The following is a 24,156-nucleotide window of genomic DNA, read 5'->3' as shown; positions in this document are numbered from 1 at the left end:
TGTTCACGGCCCAAGAATTTCTAGGGCCGTGAACTCCATAAAATGGTGCCAAATGGTGCCATAAACTCTTCTAATGCCTAGTACAAGAGCCTAGTTTAGTTCCTAGTTAATTTAGGAACTTGAAAACACCATAAACATCCTCCCAAGGGAGATTACGGCCGTAATCTCCAAGGGATATGGTCCCAGGGCCGTGAACTCCTCAAAGGAGTTAAAAGGAAGCCCAAACACTTGTTTAAGCCTTGAAGCAATTCACCACTTGAGTTGTAATAATGTTAGGCTTCATTTAGGAACCTTATTGAGAGTTTACGGCTAGGAGTTGACTCCCCTGGGCCGTAAACTCCAACATATATGGTCTTTTGACCATAAACTTCCATGAGAGGTCTTGCACTCCTTTGTTGCAACCCATTAGTCTCCTAGCACTTGACCAAAGTGTTTACCTCGCATTAGAATGTTTATACATGTTTAATTAGTGTTTTAATCACTAATTGTTTATATACATATGTCTTCATATGTAATTAGGATCATTGTGTGTGTCTAAAGTCTTGACTAAACACCAAGCACTTGTCCGATCCTTCCTTACAATACGGTCCGTTCAATTCCAATCACTTACTACAGGTGAGTTCATACCCCTTAATCAATGTTTTAACTGTTTTTAAATGTTTTATGGGGTGATACAAGTAGAATTATGCTAGTTACTATATCAATCACATGTGATTAGTAAGCAGCATTCAAATGATTGGCTACTCATTAGCCATTTTACCAAACAGTTTCCTTCAAATGATTTTCATAAACATTTTATATGATTAAAACTCCTTGTTAAGTTGTACACTTTACTCTGTATGCTTCATTTCAAACTCATTTATAATTGTGTTTCAAACAAATGTTCTTTTATACTTAAACCGTTTTATCAAACCCACGCTTTCAAACCATTTTATAGATTGACATCAAGTTGATCGTTTCTTAGATAATAATTATGCTCAAAGGTTAAACCAAACCTATTTTATGCTTTTATATAATCAATTGCATGCCTATATATGTATAGTTATATAAGAAATGTTTAAAAGACTTAGGAAGGCTATCCACCCTATTTCCTTTTCGCGCTTGAGATGTGGTCTGGTGGGATATCGGGTACCCATCCGAAGGTCGTTTAAATATTAGTTATATATCATGTGTACATACATAGTCATAAAGGTTCTTCCAGTTCATTCAATACCCTTGGGTAGCAAGGGTATACATCCATTTTCATACGTACCGGTTATATTACTAGTAAACTACCATAGGGGTAGTTTAGGAAGATACTAGAACTATTATTAGAACACGATATCATACAATGAGTCAGTTCATTCATGAGTCAATACTTGCTAGATAGAGAGAGAACACACGTTAGAACTATCACATACAGAACATTACAGTACATTTACATGAGTACATTTACATGATTACATTTACATGAGTACATTTACATGATTACATTTACATGAGTACATTTACATGATTACATTTATATGATTACATTTACATGAGTACATTTACATAAACACGCTTAAATGAGTACATTTACATAGATAATATATGATGAGTTATTATTACATTTTATATGTATAGATTACGTTATAAAATCCTCATTCTTATCTTTACCTTGTGATACCATCACATAATCGACGAGATAGATTGGATTTAATATCCTAGTACCAAAGGATACTTTGCGGGATTAACCATTCATAGAATCTCTGTTAGCTACAAAAATAAAAGCACATCCTCGGATGTCAACGGTTGATACCATTACAGGTATACTGTAAGGGATTAACTATTCCTACACCCAGCTGTTAGCAACAAAGGTAAATGTACATCTACGGATGTCTTAAGTTAACATTGTTAGTTACCCTAGTACCAAAGGGTAATACTTATGTTAGTTATATTATTACCTTTACTTTGTGACTCATTCACATAACTGATGAGGTGAATTATAATTGAGTATCCTAGTACCAAAGGATACAATTTCTTATAATAATAATAATAGTAACACAGTCGGGTCTTGGTAGAAGGCTACATTCCGAGCAGTTAGGTCTTGGTAGAAGACTCCATTTTATAATAGTAGGAATCATAGGGATTTCTAGGGTTTTTCAAACATTTACAGTTGTTCTACAAACATTTTCATACTTATACGAGCTTTCTTTCAAAACAATGTCAAGTCTTTAATTACAAGTTTTACAAATTAAGACACATTAATACTTATGATCTCACCAGCTTTAAAGTTGATACTCTCTTTCAAAATAACTTGTATCCTCAGGTCAACGATAGACAGGTACCGATGCAAGGTTTAGAGAAGATGGAGCCCAATCAAGACTCATTTTTATTTTGATTGTACTTTAGTGTCTATATTATAACTTGACAGAACACACATGTATCAAAATTATATTATTAATGCAATGGATGATGTTGTTGCTTGTTTACTACTTTTCATTGTTGTGATACTGTACATGACGTCCTCCGCCCAGAACGTTTCTGTCGTTCAATGGTTTTGGGGTGTGACAGATTGGTCTCAGAGCATTGTTTATAGTGAATTAAGTATATCAACCCATAAAAGATATACTAACTATAAATACATAAGGGATTAAAAATACTCTGACCAAGAGTTTATACTTTAAATAATAAAATATTTAATTAGGTATACGTGTTGCATTCATACTAAAATCAGTGTCACTAGGACAGTACAAAAGAATTACGATTGTTGGGCAACACAGGTGGGCTTAGAGACATATGGTCAAAATTGGGAAGTTATAGCCTGATCACCTATATTATCCGAGGGTTGACTAGCATGTGCCTAAGTGTAGTTGTGTGGTTGCAACAAGTCTAAAATCTTACCAACCCTACCACAATGAGAACAGTAGAACATAACATTAAACTTAAAATACTATAGGAGTATTTGGTGTTACTATAAGTATTTTATACTTGAGAACTAAAACGGGATCTTCATTACTAAGTTGACAGTTGCTAAGTGGATACACTAAGGCTGTACGTAATTAGGATTTTATAGACTTAGAACCTGTGAAATTTTTTACTTTACCCCTATTCTGTGTGAATTTGGAGTTAATATCACTTATTCGAAGGCCTATCCTGTTTCGATTACATATAACTGGTATGCACTTCACAAATAGCGATGTAACTAATGAATATTTTCTAAATAATTATCTAGTTAGTTTCGTCTAATAATTATTTTATTACCCCAAATTCTCGTGTAGATAACATGGCTGGACTCCATCCCCACGGCAACCAGTACCTTCCGAACGAAGTCATTGCTGGATGGTTTGGAGAAGAACCAGAGAATGATCATCAAATTCCTTTGAATGATCACTATGATGAAGACCTTTCGGATGGTGCTAACTCCGAACCCGAGGTTGAGAACCTACCCCAGGCAGCTCCCGTTCGAATTCCTAACCCTCGTCTGGCTTTTCATGGCCCAACGCCTTCATGGGTTGAATGTTTGGAAGCATGGAGCGAAGATCAAGACCAACCTATGTCGTTTAATGGAGACTGAAGCTTCTACAACATAAATGAAGGGAGCACAACAGATAGAGTCTACAAATCCTAATCCGTAGAGTTGCCCGAAACGAAATTCAGGGCAGGATAGCTCTACGTCGGATCGCGGAAGTTGACACCAATGGAGGGATGCATATCCTTCGCACCAACAGCCTTGAACATGCTCGCGAGAGATCTGAGCGAAACCATGAAACCCTGCTACAAGCACTAGCTGAAACCCGAGCCGAAGTCATAGAGCTCCGAGTACGTCAGAAGGTATACGAAAGATACCTGCTTGATATGGAACGTCAACTGGCTGAACTAAGAGTTCACCAGAGGTATTATCGTCGCCAGTAATAAATGTTTTACTTTATTTTTCCTTGTTAAAAGGAATTGTTTTCTGTCTATGCCCGAAGTGGCATTTTCTATGAAATTATCGTGTACCGTAAGTACTTTTGGTTATGTCTTTACACTGTCAAGGACTATCTTCTCTGGATATGATGTAAGACCTTTTACAAGGTCATTTTCCCGAACTTTTACATCATGAATATCAAAGATATTGACAGTCGGCTAACTTCTGTGTCAGTCCATATTCAAGTACTCTTATCATACTTTCATTTGCATATTCAAGTACTCTTATCATACTCTTATCATACTCTTATCATACTTTAGTCAAGTCATTGGACTATAGTAATTTAACTTCGGAGACATTTCCAAGTCTCTTTTAGTGGTTGAATCATGTATTCACCGACCATCGATACCCCGGCTTGAACGACAAACGTCTTGAGACCATTTTACGAACTTACTCTCACTCGGTACAAGGACTGCATCATAGGGATGTAGGTCAAACTCACGAGAACATACTTCTATTCTTTTCATAAACAGTCGAACTAAGTCTAGGTTCAACCACGCTCTCTCACAAATTCATTTTCTTTCCGTGAAATAGAATCATGTCACCAAAGAAAAACGGTCAACCCATTAACCAAGCACCGACCCTTCAGATTGATGCGGCTACCTTTCAAGCTGCAGTCTTGGCTGCCGTGTCAGCTATTCTAACCCACCTTCACGATAACAACGCGAATGTTAGTGGAGCTGTTAACAACAATGCCAATCCAGGTGACAATCCAGTACCTCAACGAGCAACAAACTACCATGATACCCCGAGTCCCGAGACCAAGAGTAACAAACGGAAGTTTTGGACCTAAAAGAAGGACAAATCGCTTCGAGGGGCGAATAAGAAACAACCACTGGTAACGACCTTCACAGCTACGACATCTGCACCTCCTACTACCATTCCTTCTGGTGTCCCAATTGTCCCAACACCAGCCAGGCAATATGCCAGAAACCTACCGAAATGCTATGAGTGTAGCTTTCATCATCTGGGTAGTTGTCGTCCGTTACACTACTTTAAGTGCAACACAAATGGATATACTAACAGTTGTTGTAGGATCCAGATTCAACACATTACTTCAACCACCAATGTCCAAACCTCTCAGATATGCCATCTATGTGGCGTCATGGGAAACTTCAAGAGGGACTGTCCAGCAAAGAAGGACAACGACGAACCCGGAGGAGTTTGATCTCAGAATGGAAAGAGGCGGTTAAGGACCCTAATATAGTATAGGTTCCCTCCAAATCATCAGTATTTTGTATGTTCAAAAACATGTTTAAAACTAGTGCAACTAGAGTCTTACCAAACTTATTTTATGCTTTTATATTATCAATTACATGCTTATATATGTATAGTTATATAATAAATGTTTAAAAGACTTAGGAAGGCTATCCACCCTACTTCCTTTTCGCGCTTGAGATGTGGTCTGGTACCCGTCCGAAGATCGTTTAAATATTAGTTATATATCATGTGTACATACATAGTCATAAAGGTTCTTCCAGTTCATTCAATACCCTTGGGTAGCAAGGGTATACATCTATGTTCATACGTACCGGTTATATTACTAGTAAACTACCATAGGGGTAGTTTAGGAAGATACTAGAACTATTATTAGAACACGATATCATACAATGAGTCAGTTCATTCATGAGTTAATACTTGCTAGATAGAGAGAGAACACACGTTACAACTAGCACACACAGAACATTACAGCACATTTACATGAGTACATTTACATGAGTACATTTACATGATTACATTTACATGAGTACATTTACATGATTACATTTATATGATTACATTTACATGAGTACATTTACATAAACATGCTTACATGAGTACGTTTACATAGATAATATATGGTGAGTTATTATTACATTTTATATGTATAGATTACGTTATAAAATCCTCATTCTTATCTTTACCTTGTGATACAATCACATAATCGATGAGATAGATTGGATTTAATATCCTAGTACCAAAGGATACTTTGTGGGATTAACCATTCATAGAATCTCTGTTAGCTACAAAGATAAAAGCACATCCTCGGATGTCAACGGTTGATACCATTACAGGTATACTGTAAGGGATTAACTATTCCTACACCCAGCTGTTAGCAACAGAGATAAATGTACATCTACGGATGTCTTAAGTTAACACTGTTAGTTACCCTAGTACCAAAGGGTAATACTTATGTTAGTTATATTATTACCTTTACTTTGTGACTCATTCACATAACCGATGAGGTGAATTATAATTGAGTATCCTAGTACTAAAGGATACAATTTCTTATAATAATAATAATAGTAACACAGTCGGGTCTTGGTAGAAGGCTACATTCCGAGCAGTTAGGTCTTGGTAGAAGACTCCATTTTATAATAGTAGGAATCATAGGGATTTCTAGGGTTTTTCAAACATTTACAGTTGTTCTACAAACATTTTCATACTTATATGAGCTTTCTTTCAAAATAATGTCAAGTCTTTAATTACAAGTTTTACAAATTAAGACACATTAATACTTATGATCTCACCAGCTTTAAAGTTGATACTCTCTTTCAAAATAACTTGTATCCTCAGGTCAACGATAGACAGGTACCGATGCAAGGTTTAGAGAAGATGGAGCCCGATCAAGACTCATTTTTATTTTGATTGTACTTTAGTGTCTATATTATAACTTGACAGAACACACATGTATTAAAATTATATTATTAATGCAATGGATGACGTTGTTGCTTGTTTACTACTTTTCATTGTTGTGATACTGTACATGCGTCCTCCGCCCCAGAATGTTTATGCCGTTCAATGGTTTTGGGGTGTGACAGTATAAACCATATTTTCATACCCAACAATCTCCCCCTTGGTTTATAGCTTTCTTTTCTAATTGAACCAACAAACTCCCCCTAAAAATATAGCTGAATTTTCTTGTTAATCTTCATTGGGAGCTTGGCTTCAGCATCAATCTTCAAATTTATTCACAGCATCAAGATGAACATATGAATCTTCAATAAATGACTTCATCTTGAGCAATTGGGATTTCTGCAGATTTTGACATTGAACGCACATTAGGCGAGGAGGCTTCTTATAGAGATTCATGAAAGATGGCGTTTTCAGCTTTAGAATCTTCAGAGAGAACAGAGAGAACGAATCTTCTGGATCACTTCAGAAGGTTTATAAATAGCAGCAGATTCATTGAGGAAGCTTCAATGCAATCTGTCACATAATCTTCAAGCGCAGCTCGGCCTTGCTTCTGGGGTTGAAGGATTGAATGTTTAAAGAACAATCTTCATTTCTTTCTCCTTCAAATGATAAATTCTTCGATGCTCACAGATGAAGCTTCGGCTTAGAGATCTCGATACAAACTCCATGAGTCTCATCCACATCTGAATTCGTTTTTCAAGACAAAACAAAACTAAAAGAAAAATTAGCACACAAAAAATATTTTTGGATTTTTGATATTTCTGTAAAAAATAAAGCAGAAACAACACTATTTTTTTTATTTTCTATTTTTTTTGTTTGATTTTTGAATTTTTATGATTTTTGAATTTTTTTTTTTAATTCTCCTCCTAAATTTGTGCATAGAGGAAAACTATGAACAAATTTAATAAAGACAAAAAATATTTGGGATCAAAGTTGTTATACAGTCTTAATTCGTTTGTCAGTACCTTCCCCTTCATTAATAGATCTGGTCGATCGTCGGTATTGTGGTCCATTTAAGCACGAAAAATTGTGACATATTTTGGACATGCTATAAGTGATAAGACAAGTTGATCCTATATTCCTAGATAAAACTTCCTAAGGACCATTCATCTGACGACGACCAAGGATATTGTTCACCTAAATTGAGCAGCGAGATCTATAGACAACCTATTAATTGTTCAATTTTAGTTATACTATAACGTGTTTCCTGCTTCTTGATATACCCAATAATCAGGGACTTCCAGAATACTCCTTACTTTAGATGAGCAGACAATTATTATGAGAGAGGATAGATTTAGATTATGACTAACTAGAGTTTTAGAGGGATTGAGAAGTAGAATGTTGCATATGCTGTGTACCAGGTTGGATTGTTAATCACACAAAGGAGACAGCATATGGCTAACAGCTAGGAAGAATTTCATAGATATAAGATACAGAGAAATAAATTTGCATATGTTGCAGTCCAGGTCGGATCTTTCGATCACACAGAGGAGGCAACATATGACTAACAGTAAGAGAGAAAGAAAATAATTTTCTACAGACCTACTTTATCGGAATTCCCCAGTCACTCCATCAATACCGGAATTAAGGACAGAATTTGTACATTGAGGAAAAGCTAATCCATAGTTCTAGATATGGGTTTCTTTAATGTGACTAGTGGATTCTCATGTATATCTCCCTGCTCAACCTACCCAAGCGTCATATTGTCAGGCTAAACGGAACTATCTAGGTCAAAATTTATCAAGTCATTTGATTTCTTAAGTTCATCTTTGCCTAGTCAAGTCCATTTAAATATTTTGTGCCTACCAGCGCATCGAACATAGAACCTAGACAATTCAGCTTTGATACGAATTGTAAGTCCCTAATCTGCTTGTGTATCAATTAGATCCAATTTATGGTGCGGAATCCCAATCAATTGGATGATGTCAAATCAAATAGAAGCATAGGAGAAGAAGAATTAAGATGAATCTTATATTATTTGATGATTAGAATGGAGATCCAAATACAAGATTCACACACAACACACACACTCTTCTCTCTCTATCTATCTATCTACCTATCTATCTATCTATCTATCTATCTATCTATCTCTCTCTCTAGAACAACTTTGATTTGACACACATAAGCTCCTTGGCCATGCACTCCTCACCCACCTAACATCTATTTATATGAACACTAATTGTCCATGAGTGTACAGCCGCACACACCTATCTAACCGTACACACCCACACAAAATAGATATTAAATGACTGAAAACCCAATTGCTTAGAAAAGCAAAGTATAAACCATATTTTCAAACCCAACAAATTACATGTGATTTACATGAAATTCACATATAAATTACAGGTGATTCACATTTAAATCACATATGAATTACATGTGATTCACATATGAATCACATGTAAATCACATATGAGTTACATGTGATTCACATGAAATTCACATGTGATTCATATGTAAATCACATATGAATTACATGTGATTCACATATGAATTACATGTGACTCACATGTAAATCACATATGAATTATATGTGATTCAAATGTAAATCACATATGTATTTTTGTGAGTGTTTTTGCATCAATCAGATTCTTTTTAATTTTCTTGTAGATTTAGAAGAAATTATGGTGAATATTGAAGATGTGGACAATGATAAATTGAAGAAAATATGGAAATATTGACACGAAGACATGAAAATGCTTTAAAATTTTGTAGCATTTTTTTGTTTTTTATATTTTATATTGTATCGTATAAAATACTTATTGTATTTTGTTTATAGATTAGTAAATAAAATGAGTTTTCTTATGATTTTCTTACAAATATTATAATATATGAAATATGCATATATGCATTTGTAAAAGTATGCATAAATGTATCAAAAATGTTTATTTTTTTGGTTAAAAAAAATAGTATTTTTTAAATATTCCAGTTTTTTTATTCATTTTTAAATGGCATAAATTACTAAAATCATCCCTATGATTTAGTCAAATCTGCACGTTTGGTCCCTAACTTTTTTTTGCACTCGGATCGTCCCTATGGTTTGATTTTGTTGTGTTTTTCATCCTTATGGTTTGGTCAAAATTGCACGTTTGGTCCCTAACTTTATGTATGTAAGGGATGAAAAATGCAACAAAATCAAACCACAGGGACGATCCGAGTGCAAAAAAAGAGTTAGGGACCAAACGTATAAATTTAACCAAACCATAGGGACGATTTCAGTAATTTACTCTTTTAAATGTTTTTTAAAAAAGATAAAACTTCAAAAATGGTCCCTATGGTTTTCAAAAATATCAAGTTTGATCCCTAATTTACAAAAACCTTATGGATCGTCCCTGTGGTTTCAAAACTTTTAACATCTGGTCCTTTCGGCTAACACCGTTACCATTTAACCGTTAAGTCAGGGGAATTTTTGTCATTTCACTACACAGGGACCATTTATAAGGTATTCAATTACTTTTTTTTAAATAAATAAATAAATAATATTTAATATGCAAGGGGTCCCCCCTCTCTCTCTCTCACTTACGATTCCACACGGTAGCACCACCTTCCGCCATAAAACCACCACTGCCATCACCTCTTTCCCTACCGAAAACCACAACCCAACCACCCATCTTCCATCCCGTTTGATCACTCAAACCCACCCTCAAATACCACCACTTACAACCTTCCATTCACGTTATTCTACTGCCCTTCCCCTTTTCCTTCACTACCGAGAAACACCACCACCCACAAGGGTGGTGTTGCTGTTGTTGTAACCCAAACACCTCATCGAGTGTGGCCTGTTCGAATTGAGAGTCAATATTATTCTCCAGGTGTGAAATTATACACTTTTAGTTTTGTGAAGGAACATTTCTTTCAGATGTTTCATCGAGCACCTGGAGTGTATTTTTCTCCTCCTTCATTTTCTTATTTATTTAGTAAGAGTTATCACCATTGGAAGCATACAATTCCAATTTCCTGTCCAGAGACATCTAATTCAGCAAATAGATGAACATGTATAGAGATGGGAATAAGAAATTAAGGAGTTGGAATTACAATAAGGGGAAATTGTAAGAGACTTGGATACAGGCATGAGGAATCATAGGTGCTCTACTTATCCATTATCACTCCCTTTACCTGATCCCACTCCTCACATTCTTGTGCTTCTTAGTCCTCTACCAATCCTCCCAAAATCCTTCCAGAAAAGGTAATTTTGCATTGTAAATCGATTGAAGTAGTAGAAGGTGGTGGTGGCGGCTGGAATCCTAGTGGCAGCAGCAGATGGCGGCTGTAGTGGTGGTCGGAGGTTGCTCTGGTTGCCTTTCTTGCTTCCTTCTTGTTTTTGCTCAGCGGGGATGATGATAGGGAAGAGCGATGGACGATGTTAGATGGTAGATGGTCAGAGTACAGGTGTTCCAACGGTCATTGCGGTGGCGGTGGTGAAGTGGGTTTTGCCAATGGTGGGTGGCAGCTCTGCTGCACGGTTATTTTGGCATCCGGCGGTTCACGACGAGAAGAAAGGGGAAGGCTGCAATGTTGATGGCAGTGGAGGTGGGTTAATATGGTCTTTTATTATTTTGGTGGGAGGGGGGAGGGGGAGAGAGAGAGAGAGAGAGAGAGAGAAAGAGAGAGAGGGTAGGTGGGACCCCTTGCATATTAAATTTTATTTATTTATTTATTTAAAAAAAAGTAATTGAATACCTCATAAATGGTCACTGTGTAGTGAAATGTCAAAAATACCCCTGACTTAACAGGTAAATAGTAACGGAGTTAGCCGAAAGGACCAAATGCTAAAAGTTTTGAAACCACATGGACGATCCGTGAGGTTTTTGTAAATTAGGAACCAAACTTGATATTTTCCGAAAACCACAGGGACCATTTTTGAAGTTTTGTCTTTAATATATATATATATATATATATATATATATATATATATATATATATATATATATATATATATATATATATATATATATATATATATATATTAGGAACCAAACTTGATATTTCCGAAAACCACAGGGACCATTTTTGAAGTTTTGTATTTAATATATATATATATATATATATATATATATATATATATATATATATATATATATATATATATATATATATATATAGGGTTAGGTTCATGTGAGACAGTCTAATTTTGTGAGACCGTGAGATGCATTTTTTTTATTTTTTTTAATTTTTTTTTAGTTAATTCAAGTTCCGAAAATAATATTTAAAAAAAGAATTTTTAGATTTTTCCATTTATTTTGCATTTTAAAATTATTTTTTAGAATATATACAATGTAATATTCTATTAGAATATTTCACATATTTAAAAAAAAAAAAAAAAGATTTTTTTTTAATTTTTTTTAGTTAATTCAAGTTCCAAAAATAATATTTAAAAAAATAATTTTTTATATTTTTTTATTTTGTATTTTAAAATTATTTTTTAGAATATGTATAGTGTCATATTCTATTAGAATATTTCACGTATTTTTCAAAAAAAATGAGATTTTTTTTAGTTAGTTCAAGTTCTAAAAATAATATTTAAAAAAAAAAGAATTTTTGGATTTTTCCATTTATTTTGTATTTTAAAATTATTTTTAGATTTGGTCTTACGGTCTCATAAAATTAAAATGGTCTCAAATGAACCTGAATATATATATATATATATATATATATATATATATATATATATATATATATATATATATATATATATATATATATATATCGGGAGTAGTTCAAATGAGAACCGAAAAAGATTAACAACCCTAAGAATCATTTTTAAAAATTTTGCATTGAAGACATTTTGGACAAATCAAACATTAATAGAGCAAAGTAGTTGTCATTAAGAACTCTAGTTTACAACTACTTGCCACATGTTGTCGGATCGTCATTGAACCACCATGGGACTGCCCCTGGACTGCCAACAGATCACCACCGGACTAATACAAAATTCAGTGATATATTTCAGGTCGTATTCAGATTTCACAGTTTAATAGATCAAACATTGTAACTCTCATTACTTTGGTAATACTTTTTAACATTTATTATTTTATTTTTGCAGCAAAATATACAAAATTTAATAGAAAAATATATAAATTTTCTCTCTTCTAAATTGTGGATTTCTTTAAAAAAAAATATTGTTTATAAGACATATTCACAATTTCAAATACCATTTTCACAGTTTAATAAACATATTAATTCACTAATAAAATAGTTTAATATTTTTATGCATACATTCATTCATATTGTAACACAAAATTAATATAATATATACATTTAATAAAGTTCATTTTTAGTTTAATACATAAAATTCACAACATAACTTAATACAATCTATTATACACTAATACGTATATTTAAAGAGGTTAAACTCAAACTCTACAACCTCTACCACCACCACCACCAACTACCACACGCCATTACCAACCACACGTGCCACCACCAACTCAAACTCTACAATCATCGTTCTTTCCAAATCAAATCTGTATATAAAATCATTAATTAACAAGTTAAATATATTATATTCACAATTTAATAAACCAATTAATTCATTTATTTAGAGTTTAATGCAAAATAATTATAAAAATAATACAATCTTAAATATTTATACAACATAAAAAATAAATATATTCACAAGAAATTACTCGAAACATTCATATATAAAATATTCATAATTTAACACAAAATTTATTAAAAATTCACAGTCATTTCACACTTTAAATAGAAAATTCATAACTTAAGGCAGTAAATTCACAGTTTATAACACCAAAATCACATATTAATAAACAAAATTCACAACTTAATAAAGTCAGTTCATAGTTTAAAAAGAAAATTCACAACATAATGCAGTCAATTCATAGCTTAATACACAAAATTCACAGCTTAATACACATAATATTTTGCATTCACAACCATATTATCAACTTAAAACTTTTAATATAATGAAGTCACAATTTAATACACAAATTTCATATATTAATATAATAAATTCACAGTTTAATATATAACATTCACAATTTAATATCGTCAATTCACAATTTAAGTATTAAACTCACAGCGTAATACAGTCAATTTACTATTTAATACACAAACTTCACAACTTATACAATACATTCACAATTTAATATAATATTTCAAACACTCATTCACAACTTTATACAATAATCATTCATAGTTTAAAGACTTATTAAATCCACTAAGGCATTTCGTTAAACATTTTATGTACCAAATGTTAAGACTGTATAATATTTCATCGTTAAGTTTCACATAATCAATTTCATATTAAAAGTTTATTTATTAATATATTAATATGGAATTGGTCATTAAATTAAAACTTATATTATTTAAAAGGTCAATTGATTTATATTTTTCCAAATTACAAATATTTCCAAACTACTTGAGTTGTTAGAATAAGAATATATCCATAATTCAAATAATAATTTCTATTAACCAAATCTAAATAATTGTTACATCTAATATGTCAAGTTCATAATGTAAAAATTTCATTCAATAAATTAATATATGTAAAAGGAAATTTATGAGAATCTCATCTTAAATGTAAAAATAACTTTATGGCAATCTCATATTAAATGTAAAAGAACTTTATGGCAAAAAGTAGTTTTGTAGCTATAAAAAAATTTGGATACAAGCAAATATTAAATTGATATTTAATCAAAGCAAAAAAAAATCATAACCTTTGATACGGTTGTATTTTGCAATTGGTCGATCATCTCCATATTTGTGGACGTGAAAGAACACCGGATGCATCTTCATTACTCAACCATAGTTTTTCTGCAAATGATGGTTCCTCGATGAAAGAAGAACATGAGTTCTCCACTTATTTTTCTATTTAACATGCTCACTGGAGATCTATTCAGGGATCAGATATCAAAATCTGAAACTAAAGTAGATATTATCTCAGATCTCATCAATTACTTGCATATAAACAAACATCTGAGTTTCACCGACATTTTCAACTCACCGGAAATAACAATGATATGTAGCAGTGGTGGAAGAGATTTGGCGGTAACGAATGGTGGTTCAATAGTGTTTCACTAGATCTCATCAGATTTGTGCTATCGTTTGTGGTAGGGTAGCGCTAAGGGAGTGGAGAGACAGAGGCGGAAGAAGTCGTCGGAGGACACGATGGTGATGATGTCGTTGACGGTGGTTCCGATCGTAGACAAGCTCTCGATATCGCTAGAAAAAATAGGAGCTTCTTGAGAGGATAGATGAGAAAGATATCAGATCTAGATTTGATTTTGAATAAGATGATATGTATTTAAAAAAGTAGGTTTTGATTTAGCAATATTTACTATCATACCACTCTTTTTTATTTTTTATATTTATTAAAATTGGTTGAGATTTTGTATTTATTTAGAATGATAACAAATATATCATTAATCATAAAATAGAAGTAATGGTTCTTAACCTTTTTGGTTCTCATATATATATATATATATATATATATATATATATATATATATATATATATATATATATATATATATATATATATATATATATATATATATATATATATATATGGGAAAAGTGAATATACCCTTAAGGGTATATAAGCTTAGGTACCCAAACTCACCATACTACGTCGTTTTGTATCATATATATACATTGTAATTGTCTAATGTTCTTATAATTCAACTTCTAACTTGATTTCATTCAAAGATTTTTATAAATTTCACATTTATTTTCCTCTTACATAATTTTCATTTTCAACTATAATATATATAATCTAATTGATGTTCGTCAAAAAAATGTGATGTAAGAGGAATATAATAATGAAATTTTGAAATTCTTGAAAGTAAATCAAGTTAAGGATTAAAGTTAAGGACTTTATAATAAATATATCAAACAAAATAATGTATTATGGTGAGTTTGGGTACCTAAGCTTATATACCCTTAAGGGTATATTCACTTTTCCATATATATATATATATATATATATATATATATATATATATATATATATATATATATATATATATATATATATATATATATATATATATATATATATATATATATATATATATATATGTTTTTTCATCTCGTTTTATGTTTCTAATATCACAAAATATGTTTTGCAAGCGGTAGAAGTGCATAGCGAACAAAACGAAACATGTCAGGTGAGGTGCCGCCGGAGTGCGATCGACTTCACCAGGCGTTGCTGCAGTGCCATCAACGAATCCCTAGTGGTCCGTCTCGTGAAGCGGCCTGCCGCCACCTCAATCGTTCCCTTGCTGAATGCATGATTGCATTCATTTGCCCTGATGAGTCATCGGCCGTAAAGTCCCTTTGTCGCAATAAAGGGACTTCTCTCAAGCGGTCTCAGTGCCAACAAGCCCAGATCTCTCTCGCCGCTTGCATCTCTTTTCATCAAGATCCATCCTAACATATCAAAGCCCTAATCCCTAATTTTTGCTTCTCAATCTTCGCTAGGTCATTGGTTCATCCTCGGTTGAAAAAGAGGAAAAAAGAATTTAGCTATTTCCCTAATTTTGTAAGTATTCCGTTTGGTCATTCATATATCAATCTTTTGTTGATTGAATGATATGCACTGTCGCAATTGAACCACAATCAGGGCTACCACTATTAGGGCCGATCAGATACTCGTGATCTTTCCCTTGATCTTTCCTGAATTCCAAATGCTATAATGATATTGAAATCTTAATTTATTGATGTAACGCTCTAAATTAGAGCTAGGCATGAGCTAGAGCAAGTGGTAGTTTGAGTTTATCATTGTGCTAATTTATTATATTCTAAGTTTATTGATGTAAATTGAGATGATGTATACGACAATGATCTTTTTCCTTGTTGATGAAATAAGATAATTTGACTTATCAAGGTAATTTGTTCACGTTTGTTCGTTGCTGTAGCAAGTTATAGTCTTAATTACCCTGATAAGTCAAATTTTCAAGTAAATTACAAGAATGGTCCCTGTGATTCAGTCGATTATCAGCAAATCCTTCCATCTTTAGTATAGCTACAACTCGTGTTTAATCCTTCCATCTTTAGTATAGCTACAACTCATGTTTGATTCAATCCATCTCATTAGCCCAAAAGACTCCTCATACACTAAATGAGTTATTGCAACATATTAGAAACTAATTATAAAAAAAAGGACAAAATAGAATATAAAAAGATCAAAGGTGAGATTGCTTATTTTTTTCATAGACTTTCTAACAACTTACTTTTCTATATTTTTTCTTAAATGCAAGGTACTTTCATTTTCTTAAATTTTTCTGATGAATTTTGATGGGGGAAACTGTGTTGTATGTATAATTGTTTTCTTTGGAATAACATCAAACATGTTAGAATCCATTTGTAGGTTTGTGATTTTGTTTTATTTTTGGTGATTAATTTGCTTTAATCCATCTTCAAAAGTGTGAATTTTGTTTTATTAGGTGTAACGATATGCTATAATAGAGAATTAAAGAAAGTATTTTAAGGTTTGATGCAATAGATAACATTGTACTTTTATTTATCTAAGTTTTGGTGACAAATCTTTTTAAAATGTTCATGAATTTTAAATTTGTCTTAAAGTTCAATTGAGTTACAGAAGTGTTATACGTTGACTGAATAATCCACCCATGTTGAATAAGGCTTAGTTTAATCTGTTTCTAGCTATAACTAGGATATCTTCACATTTCCAAGAAAATTTTAACATTAAAAAAGTATGTGTATATGCCTGCATGTGTTACTGTGTGAGTGTATAACAATTGTGTTTTTACTTTTTATATAGTCAAATAGTCTAAAACAGTCTTCTTTATAGATTCAGTATCTCCATCAAATGGTCTAGACCAATTTAATGAGGGACTGTTTTTGGATTTTCCTACATCAGGGATCTTTTATTCGGATATCATCAAAGTATTCCCAATTAAAACGATGTACTTTCTAAAAGGATCATTTATGTATATGAATGTTTCTTAACTACAACAATGTACTTTCGTAAAGGATCATTTTTGTAATTACTATTTGATTCATTACCATTTTTGTAAGATACATGGACAATTTATGTATTTTTTTAATATACAATGACCATTTTGCTATATCAAGCTTCTTACATGAATGATTTATTTATCAATATTTCTACTTTCTGGCCTACATATGAATGGATACAAAAAAGATCACGCTCATTAGCCTAATAGTAGAGAAGGACTAAAGTTATTAATTTTACATAAAGAGGTTGTAACATTAATATACATTTGGATTATATCCAAAACTTTTGACGATGGACGGGACCATTTGGATTATATTTTATCTTAATAATTAGTTTTCTATATCACCTATATATTTTTAATGGCAATATATATTTATACTTAAAAAAAATCCACCATACCTTAATTTGTCGGGAGAATTCTCTGTGGTTCACTTAATTGGGACTATAGAAGTGTGAAAATCCAGAAACAATATGTTTGGTGTAAAATGAAAACAAAAAGACATTAACATTTCACATTTTAATCCATGTTCCTCCCCGGTGTTATATTGAGGAAAAGGTTGTTCAAAATGTATTGGATTTAATAAGTAAACACAAATTAGTTCAAGAGACAATCCATATTCCTTCCATACAAATGAAGCTCCCCCCTCCTATCTTGTACCAATTTGTAAGAATATAAATATATAAGTATATATATATATATATATATATATATATATATATATATATATATATATATATATATATATATATATATATATATATATATTTTTAATCTTCATCACTGTCATAAACAAGCGCCTTTCTACGATGCGAAGCAGAAGCAGAAGCCTTTCTCGGGGGAGACTCCTCCTCTGATTCTATCTCCTGCCGCGAAGCCTTGTTGTGCTTCAACTCCTGAATGATTCGACGATTAACATAACAAGATGATAAAAGTTTAAAAATAAATAAATAAATAAATAATACCCTCTCTTCATCTGAAGCATCATCAGCCAAGGGCTCCTCATACTCATCCTCATCATCATCATAATGGTCTCTACGTGTCTCTGTCTCATCTTCCTCACCTTCAGTTTCATATTCGGACTCCTCCCGTTCACTTTCATAATCATCAGCTGGACCATGTCTAGATGACTTCATGTTCATGCCTTGCAACGATTTGCGGGGGGTATCTTTGTGCCCTCCTCCTTGAGACTATTTTTTTTTTTTTTTTTTTAAATAAAGACAAAATATGTTTATATTAGAAAAAGGTACGAAAAGAGAAGATGATTCTTTTGAAGTTGAAGAAGCTATATATATACTTTTTTAGCATTAATAATACGCTTTTCAGCACGTGCTTCCATTTCCAGGTCCTCCTCAAACCGGCGCCGACGCCGAGAATCATAGTAATCTTGTTCATCGTCCTGATTCAACAAATCACAATATATCAAGCTATTTACTTTACAAAATCTACCAAATCATTCATTATTATTATTATTATTATTATTATTATTATTATTATTATTATTATAGTTTCAGTGAGAGTGAAGGAGATTTTATACCTCCTCAAGTGCATCCTCCAGGAAGCCAGGTGAAAGTTTGCGCTCCCTACGCACAGTTGGTGTGTATTTGCGGTTAACCTTTTCCTTCTTTCTACTGAGAAGTTCATTGGCCCTAATACTTTGACTTTCAGCCTATATACAAAAAGAAAGAATCAACTTAATTAATGAATGAATCATCAAAATTCCTAAATAATTAGTAGAGTGATATATATATATATATATATATATATATATATATATATATATATATATATATATATATATATATAATAACCTTCTCTTTTTGCTCCTTCTCCCTCTCCGGATCAATGTCGGTGACAGTTTTTTTCACCCTAAACACCTTTTTATGACGCGAATCAACAAGTGCAGTTAATAATCTATGAGAGTTGGAAGTCAAGGATGAAGGCATAAATCTCATCTTCTTTAACACTCTCCCCTGTGACTGAAGTATTCCCTACCAAAACAATCATGAAATCCATGCTGTTAACATAATAAATGTAAATTGTATTTACATGATAATAAAAACCAAACCAAACCTTTTCATGTCTAAGGAAAAGATGAGCTTGATCATGTTGCGCATCCTGCACTGAAATATCAAGAACTTCATTCCCAATAAGCAACTGTAAGCTGCCATCTGACCATCTCACAAACCGTGCATTGCTTTCATACTACATTCAAAAATACCATACAAATTCTTTAACAACCTGCATACATACATACATACGAGTTTGCTACTTTAATTATTATCAAAATAAAATCAATGACTTACAGAGGTTGTTCCATTAGCATTTCTAACAGCCCTGTAGCGAACAATATTATTCTCCAAACGAATACGTTTGTTATTTCCAGATTCATCAACAACAAATGCATCTTCTTCAACAAAGGTCTTTGGATCAAATGGTTTCGGATCAATTCCCATAATATTCGAGACTTTAATCATATTCATCTGCAACCAAGGCAAGACAAAAAAACAGGATGTAATTTAGATATAGTATGCAAATAATAGCTTTCAAATTTATGTCTAAAATGCAATCTACTCTCATTTATTTCTGTATTACAGCCTCCTGCTTTTGTTTCTTTCTATCGCATGCAACTTTTTCCTTACTAAACCATTAAACACCGAAAAAGGTTTGTATTTGGATCATATTGGGTAGCTTTTTTAAAGTATAATAGGAAAAAATAAAGTAAGATGCTATGATAAACAAATCAATGTAACAACATTGCTATTTCTTGGATTTAAATACACATCACGGAAGTTCACAATTATAACAGCAAATCAAAATTTACTAAACCTTTTCAGGATGTGAGGGAGGAGGTCTCAAAGGTATCCCTAGCTCCATAGGGGGTCCCACTGGTTTCTCCTTAGCTTTAATAATATGATCCTCTTCAGAATCATAACGACCCTCTTCATCAGCTAACATGTCCTCTGGTCTCAGATCTTTCTCATAACCTTCATCCTCTTCCATAGGGGATCTCTGTGGAATAAAAAACACATTATCATAATAATAATAATAATTTAAAAAAAAAAAAAAAAAAACAGATACTAACATTGGCATCCTCCTCAAGATGAGTCTGAACAGCATCGTATTCTGCTGGCTCTTCATCATCATCTGATTCCCCAAATACATCACGAATCTCTGGTGCTGTCTGTGATATGTGACCTTCATCTTTCTCTTCTTCAGGTGACCTACTGCCAAATTTACAATTGCATAAGTAGATGCCTCTTTCCCTTGTTTCTTTTTACTTAATTAACCACTTAATCTAGACAGCTATATATATATATATATATGGTTGTTTCTTTCTATCTGACTTAATCTGGACATAATGACTTAATGTGGCTTTACCCATTAAGACACCAATACGTTACTTCTTTTTTCCTCCCAACTCTCTGATAAAGATTGTCAAAATTGGTAGTTGGAATGTAAGAGTAAAATTGATCATTCAGTCCAAAAAAGGAAACAAATTTTTTAAGTATACAAATCTTTATGACAGACATCATTACCTTGGACTTCTAGGTTGATCAACATCTTCATCTGCATTATCCATATATTGATTCTCTTCTGATCTTTCTGACTCACTTTCCACAACTTCTCGCCTCCTACTTGTCACAACTTTTTGACCAAGTTGATCACTTCCTGAATCTTTTCCTTCACTTTCATCTCTTTGATCTCCCAAATCTACTTCTTGAGAGCTTTGGTCTCTCTCGCCTTCACTCTCTATTTGTTCTTGATCCATCTCCTGTAATTCTTCACCCTCACTATCACTACCCACCTCCGCTTCCCCTTGACCTTCTACAACATCTTCACCTTCAGGCTTCAACCCCATGTCCCCTTCATCCTAAACATTAAATTAAAGCATCAGTAAGATAAAAAGAACACTTCCTCACTTTTTTTTTACCTTTCAGATTATTCAATATATCTATAAGATAAATACAAGTTCTTGACAACTCAATCCTTATAAAGCCTTTAAAAGATTTGCTTGCATACACTCACTCTGATTTGCAGATCTTATATTCCAAATTTATGCCTATTGATGACAGCAAAGCATGAGGTTTATTGAAGAGGTATTTGATTACATCAAAACATGAATTTTGCGTCACTAACCATAAGCATGCTACACGTGTGCAGAAACCAACAAAAAAAAATATTTTTACTATATAAAAAATGCAATACTTTATAATAAATGCTTCGTGTGTAGAACATAACTGAATCATCAATTTTGCTTTCAAGATAAAAGTATATGTGTATCCATGTCGCAAGTAGATAATTCAGAATATCAAGATTATAGAAACCTTGATATTATTAGTTAACACTAAATCTGGCATGCAAAGAATCAAAACTTCTTTCATAAAATGTAAACAGCAATAGATAATGTATCTTATCACTGACTATTCACTCTTGACCAAATGAAAAGAGTTGGGGAAAGCCTAAACTAGAAAGTTGGAAGTTTGTGGGTGTTGACTGATGATATTTTTTTTCGTATCTAGTTCTTTAATGATCTTTTAAATATCTTTTTATTTGTCAAAATGGGATATGTGATACAAAAATGGCTACATATGATTCATCAGCAAATCAAGAATTCATTGACAGGTTAAACAGTACCATATAGTTTGATGTTCTAAAACTATGATTGTAAAATTAATTTTTTTTTTTCTATATTATGATAGCAAGCAATAGTTAATATATTAACCCGATTGAATAGAAATACATTGTGTTTTTATAAGCATGTGTTTCATATTTAAGTGTGCCATGATGTCCCGAGCCCCACAGTATATAACTAACACTTAGAAGTTAACTCGAGTAAACTTCTGATGTGGTGACAATAAACCTAAGTATTAAGTAGTGATATAACAATCGGCTTATAGGATTACCCTTTCATTATTTTATTATAATCAACCATGAGTAACACAAGGTTACCTTTATTTGAACATGAAACCAGATGACCAAATACAACCAGGAAATTAGAGATAGAAAAATCATTCATTTTCCTATTCCTTTAAAGGATTGTGTAGAGGCTTTCATGAGTCAAACCAAGTGCTATACTTGAAATTTTTTGAGGAGCAATGTCGATCAATAACTCCATAAGGTTGAAAAGCAGACCTTCTGTTCTAAACACTAAAGAGTCAAATATACCTCTTTCTCCTAAATGCATAACAGCCTTTGTAATAAGGTTGCAGAAAACAATATCAATGAACTCTCGAACACTTTATTCCAAATCAAAATTAAATATAGTAGTTGAACTCCTGTAATAAGTTCTTGTACTACTTCACGAATCACGCCCAGTTTGAACTTCTCCAACAGACATAGAATCGGTAAATAATCACATTAATTAGCTGATTATGCAGAACATCCCTATAATGAATTATAGCCTTATATTCTCTACTTCAAACAAGCAACAACTCCGTTAGACTCAAACCCCCAACAACGATATACTAATTGTAGACAATAAGACCTAACTACAAAATCAAAAAAAATGAAACTAAATTACGATACGATGTTACAAAAAACCGAACTTCTCTTTCTTAGTTCAAAGTCGAAACAATTAAATAAAAACAAAACCTAGCGTCAGTTGAGTAAATTGAGAGGAATCATACGGATGCATAATCGGGTTGTCGATTTGATTCGTGCTCCGATTCGACCTCTTCTTCCTCTTCTTCTTCCGATTGATCACCAAACAAATTTTGCATCATCTGATGCCTTTTCTCTTCGCCCACCATTCTTCACTCTCTCTAAATCGCCGATGAAGTATTTCGGAAAGAATAAGCTCGACTGACCTCCCGCCGCTCAGCCGCTGAAGAAAACCGACATGCTTATATATACCGCAGAGTTGAGAACGTTAAGGTTATCTATCACGTGACACTGGAGTTTTGGAATTTGATTTTACCTAATGTGTTACAAATAAATTCATCTTTCAATCGTAAAATGTTGAGTTTGTGGACATAATATGAAATTTAAATATAGGTATATGCATAAAATTGACCACTTACTAATTTAAGGTTTTTGTAATTTACAAAAAGGACCATTGTTTTGGAAAACATGTTGTTTCATACACGTATACACGTGATTTGAAGTGTACACAACGGTGTAAGTGATCTATCTATTAAAGAAAAATTAAAATATGATACACACGATATCCTCTTAAATATCTTTTCATACCACTTGGATAAATAGAAAAGATTAGGTGTACCGAGTGTATGTTTTTAAATTACATTTTATGGCGTTCTATTAGGAAAAATATAATCATAAACAGAAACTCTTATCTAAAATCCGAAGAACTTGTTCGAAACAAAAATAGTTTTTTTTTTAAATATGTATTTCTTCTATGTTTCTCAGTAGTTAGGTTTCAATACTCGTTATCATGTGGTGTATTAAGTAGAAATATAGTAAACATAATTAAATAATTAAGTAGTCATGTCGGTACCTTGGCATTGCATGCGTAGAAGGGATTCTTTTGTATGCACTATATGTTATGTAAAAAGGTTATTATATATCCACCGACATAAAAGAACTATACTTTAAGGTAGATAAATATAAACTTTACTTTGGAATGAGTGAATTTTGTATGATAATTGT

General features: G+C 32.4%; 2 protein-coding genes across 3 annotated transcripts; one reads left to right on the top strand and one right to left on the bottom strand.

Moving 5' to 3' along the window:
- The first annotated feature begins 15,672 nt into the window (after window positions 1-15,672).
- On the top strand, window positions 15,673-16,453 carry LOC144997411 (cytochrome C oxidase biogenesis Cmc1-like protein). Its single transcript, XM_078957319.1, has one exon. The coding sequence runs from the start codon at window positions 15,729-15,731 to the stop codon at window positions 15,999-16,001; it is 273 nt and encodes a 90-aa protein (XP_078813445.1). The 5' UTR covers window positions 15,673-15,728; the 3' UTR covers window positions 16,002-16,453.
- Window positions 16,454-18,035: 1,582 nt separating this feature from the next.
- On the bottom strand, window positions 18,036-23,426 carry LOC144996999 (protein LEO1 homolog). Of its 2 annotated transcripts, none has more exons than XM_078956813.1 (11): window positions 23,178-23,426; window positions 21,087-21,421; window positions 20,633-20,771; window positions 20,377-20,559; window positions 19,854-20,030; window positions 19,621-19,752; window positions 19,359-19,538; window positions 19,085-19,216; window positions 18,845-18,946; window positions 18,513-18,737; window positions 18,036-18,443 (listed from the first exon to the last, which is right to left on the bottom strand). In XM_078956813.1, exons 1-11 carry the CDS (start codon window positions 23,298-23,300, stop codon window positions 18,318-18,320), a joined length of 1,854 nt encoding a protein of 617 aa, XP_078812939.1. In that variant the 5' UTR covers window positions 23,301-23,426; the 3' UTR covers window positions 18,036-18,317. The 2 variants fall into 2 exon arrangements, with proteins under 2 accessions (XP_078812939.1, XP_078812938.1); XM_078956812.1 differs by having other exon boundaries at window positions 20,633-20,774; window positions 23,178-23,425.
- Between the last annotated feature and the right edge of the window lie 730 nt (window positions 23,427-24,156).

This window comes from Lactuca saligna, chromosome 5 (genome assembly GCF_052625555.1).
Source record: "Lactuca saligna cultivar CGN05327 chromosome 5, ASM5262555v1, whole genome shotgun sequence".
In the NCBI taxonomy this organism is placed as follows: domain Eukaryota; kingdom Viridiplantae; phylum Streptophyta; class Magnoliopsida; order Asterales; family Asteraceae; genus Lactuca; species Lactuca saligna.
The sequence above is the reverse complement of the archived record's forward strand: the minus strand, read 5'-3'. Positions and strand labels throughout refer to the sequence as shown.

Bases quoted from the DNA above. Each gene is read 5' to 3' on its own strand.
- LOC144996999 (XM_078956812.1), bottom strand. From the start codon at position 23,300: ATGGTGGGCGAAGAGAAAAGGCATCAGATGATGCAAAATTTGTTTGGT. The intron at 20,031-20,376 runs GTTTAGTAAATT...CCTTGGTTGCAG, and splicing joins CTCCCTCACATCCTGAAAAG to ATGAATATGATTAAAGTCTC. The intron at 19,539-19,620 runs GTTTGGTTTGGT...TTGTTTTGGTAG, and splicing joins TTTTCCTTAGACATGAAAAG to GGAATACTTCAGTCACAGGG.
- LOC144997411 (XM_078957319.1), top strand. From the start codon at position 15,729: ATGTCAGGTGAGGTGCCGCCGGAGTGCGATCGACTTCACCAGGCGTTG.